Source organism: Etheostoma spectabile, chromosome 5, assembly GCF_008692095.1.
Source record: "Etheostoma spectabile isolate EspeVRDwgs_2016 chromosome 5, UIUC_Espe_1.0, whole genome shotgun sequence".
Lineage (NCBI taxonomy): Eukaryota > Metazoa > Chordata > Actinopteri > Perciformes > Percidae > Etheostoma > Etheostoma spectabile.
Window position 1 is genome coordinate 7099143 of NC_045737.1, and position 3253 is coordinate 7102395.

A 3253-nucleotide genomic window follows, 5' to 3' on the forward strand; every position below is an offset into this window, starting at 1 on the left:
CAACGGGAAGACAACACAAGGGTTAAAGGGGTGGTTCAAAATGTTGGACATAGGACCTCATTTCCAAGTTAGCCAATATCAGCGGAGACCGTTTAACACTTTTCATCCAGTCTTTCCAGTTGCGTAGTTCGCTGGTGCTAGGCTACCGCAGGTCAACAGAATCTGCTAGCCTGTCATTAAAAACAGTCTTACCCACTCCACAGCACATCCAAGGCAAATAAATTCTCCCGCCAGACTATCGATGTACATGTCTGTTGATGAAATAATGTTAGAAATAAAACTACCCTTGCACCTCAATGATCGCATTACATTTTGAGGGACTAGTTCCTCAACAGCGGCGGAATTTAGGGAACAAAGTATAACTATTGAAATGCAATGCAAGAGTAGTTTTATTTCTAACATTGTTCTATCAACAGAATTTACATCGATAGTCTGGCGTTAGAATTCATTTGCCTCGAGTGTACTGTGGAGTGGGTAAGACTCTTTAATGACAGGCTAGCCGTTACTGTTGACTTGCGCTAGCCTAGCACCAGCAAACTCTCCAACTGGAAGAACTGGATGAAAAAGTGTTGAAAACGGTCTTCACTGATAAATAACACACTGGTTAACTTGGAAATTAGGTCCTACGTCCAAAATTCTGAAGCAACCCTTTAATAAGAAATTGGCATTTGACCTCAACCAATGACTTTTATATTATTTAATAAATTCAGTGCATGCTTAATCAATTATACATTTATCTTAATTACAGATTTAGAATCAGTTATCCAAATCTCAGTTCATTGCAATTTTCGAGTAGATCCTAGTTGTGAAATAACAAATATTACACTAAGGAAAATAATTAGTATGCTATTTTTAAATACTCTACTACCTGTGGCCTCAGAACGGATACTGACACCCCATTAACTTGTGTAACAAGTCTGATAAGACAAAAAATGTAGTTCTGTAAAGTAAGTTGTCCTTCCATAACCCCTGAAAGCTGCTTTATATTGTTATATCTCTGCCCATACTATTGCTTTAAGTGTTATTCTGACCAGAGAGATTTTACCAGCCCAAACACTTTAAAATTGGACTGAATGACATTTTTAAGCAGATAATTGGGGCTATAACTTCTAAAAACTATGTTTGGGAAATCTCTTAGTCTATTAACATAAAATATGCAGTCAAATTAAATCTGAAACACCATCAGAGGGTGAGTGTGACAAATATTACCTTAGACCTACAGTACATAGTCAAGAAAATCTGAAGAATTTCGCCTTACATTAGATCACGTTATAAGCCCACAGGCAAAGGCTGGCAGCTAAGGGTAATTTACAGCGGTTAGTATATGGAAGATGAACGTTAGACACAAAAATAAAAGGAAAGGCAGGACAAACCAGCAAGCATGCAGTGAGAAGGTGACATAGCCCCAGCCACTCTACAGTATGTGTGTCAGTGATTACTACTGGAAGAGGAATACCTCAAGCTGCTTAGAAATGGCATTTTTTAGTTGAGACTCCAGCTGCCTGATTTTCTGGGTGGCTTCATCTCTCTCCACCTGCAGGGCATCCTTCTGAGCGGTTAGATTTGAGATGCTGGAGGAAATCTCTTCTTTCACAGCAGTAGAAGAAGATAACTCCGCAACAGCATTCTTGCATTGCTTCTCCATAAGTTCTTTTTCGATTTGGAGGTCCTTGACAGCAACTTCTAGTTGTGTCTGGCTAGCACGCAACTTTTCTATCTCTCCAAGGAGTTTTGACCGTTCAGTGAGCCAATTTTCTTTGCTTGCATTGAGAGAAGAAATAGTCTGCTCCAGTTTACACTGTCCAGCTAAAAGGTTTTCCTTCTCTGTGATCAGGACGGTCATCTGCTTGCCTATATCCTCAAGCTTAGATAATAGCGTTTTTTTATCTTCCATCAATTGAATAGTTTCTTGCTCTCGCTGCTTCAATTGCGTTTTCAAAGCCTCAATATCCACCATAAAAGACTTATTTTGCTCATTAGCATTCGTAAGGCTAGAAGAAATCTCTTTATTTTCTTGTGAAACGTTTGACAACGATTTCTGCAGCTCCTGAATTTGTTTGGAGAGACCATCCTTGTCAGATATTGCTTTATTCCGATCACTGGACTCCGCCTGTAGCTGGATCTCAAGAAGGTGCTTTGCCCCGGTTATTGATTCTGTCTGCCATTTTAACTCTTGGATCTCCTGAAGCAGACCCTGGTTCTCTTTCTGCAAGGACTGTGCTTTGTTGTCAGCTTCAGACTGCAACAATTGCAGACACTGACAATCTTTGGTAAGGTTATCAACCTGTTGAACAAGCTCTAAATTTGCCTTCTCGAACTCCATTTTTAGTTTACTGTGCTCTTGAACAAGTTTGATTTTGCCCTTTTCAAGAATTTCAATATCAGAGTTATGTTTCTGCAGTTCATTTTGTAGGTCAGCCTTTTCTTGTTTCAAAGAGGCCATCTCTGCTTCAATTTTGTCTTTCTGGCGTTTGGTTTCCTCTAGCATTTCTGTTAAATGAGACTTCTCTTGAGTAGAGTTGTCATTGGCTCTAAAGTAACTATCCAACTGGTCCTTATTTGTTCGGATATCACTAGCTAGCTTATCGCGCTCAAGATAAAGAGCATTATTCTCAGATATGGTTTTTGTGTGCTTCTCTTCCAATTCTCCCTTCTCCCCTGCCAAACGCTCATAATCCATCTTCTGCTGCTCTAGTGCTGAATCCAGGCTCATCTTTTCTTTGCGTAAAACATGTAGAGCCATCTCAATTTCAGTATTCTGAATGCGAAATGCTTGCTTTTCTTGCTCAAAAGATGATAATGCTTCTTTAAATTTCTCATTGGACTTTGATAGTTGTTCTGTTGAGTGTGTAAGCTTCTCTTTTAATTCTTCTATCTCTCCAAGGAGCTCTTCCTTCTCATTACAGACTTTTCTTTGGATTGCAAGTAAGGCTTCTTTCTCCTGCAGAAGTTGAAGCCTCTCAGAATCAGTCACCTGACTGCTTGTCTTGAACTCTTCCAGCATTTGGGCCAGGCTCATTTTGGAGGCTTTAAGTTCCTCACATTGACGAACAGAGCTCTCTAAATCTTTCTTGGTAACACTGAGTTTATTCTGGAGCTCTTCCTTCAATGTCTCAAGGCTCGTTTTAGCTAACACAACAGCACTGATTTCAGAAGACATCTCAACCTTCTCATTTGTCAGTGTTTCTGTAAGGGTCTGCAGCTGGGTGTTCTTCATTGTAAGATCTTCTTTTTCTAAGTTCAAGGACTTAAG

The 3253-nt window shown here is 39.7% G+C and overlaps 1 protein-coding gene across 1 annotated transcript in view; it reads right to left on the reverse strand.

The window, feature by feature from the left end:
• Window positions 1–3253, reverse strand: part of LOC116689347 (CAP-Gly domain-containing linker protein 1-like) — a 12725-nt gene that overhangs the window by 5527 nt on the left and 3945 nt on the right. The window contains 1 exon segment of the mRNA XM_032515888.1: window positions 1457–3253. This exon segment is cut by the window's right edge and continues 4 nt beyond it. Coding sequence (XP_032371779.1) covers window positions 1457–3253 — 1797 coding nt within the window.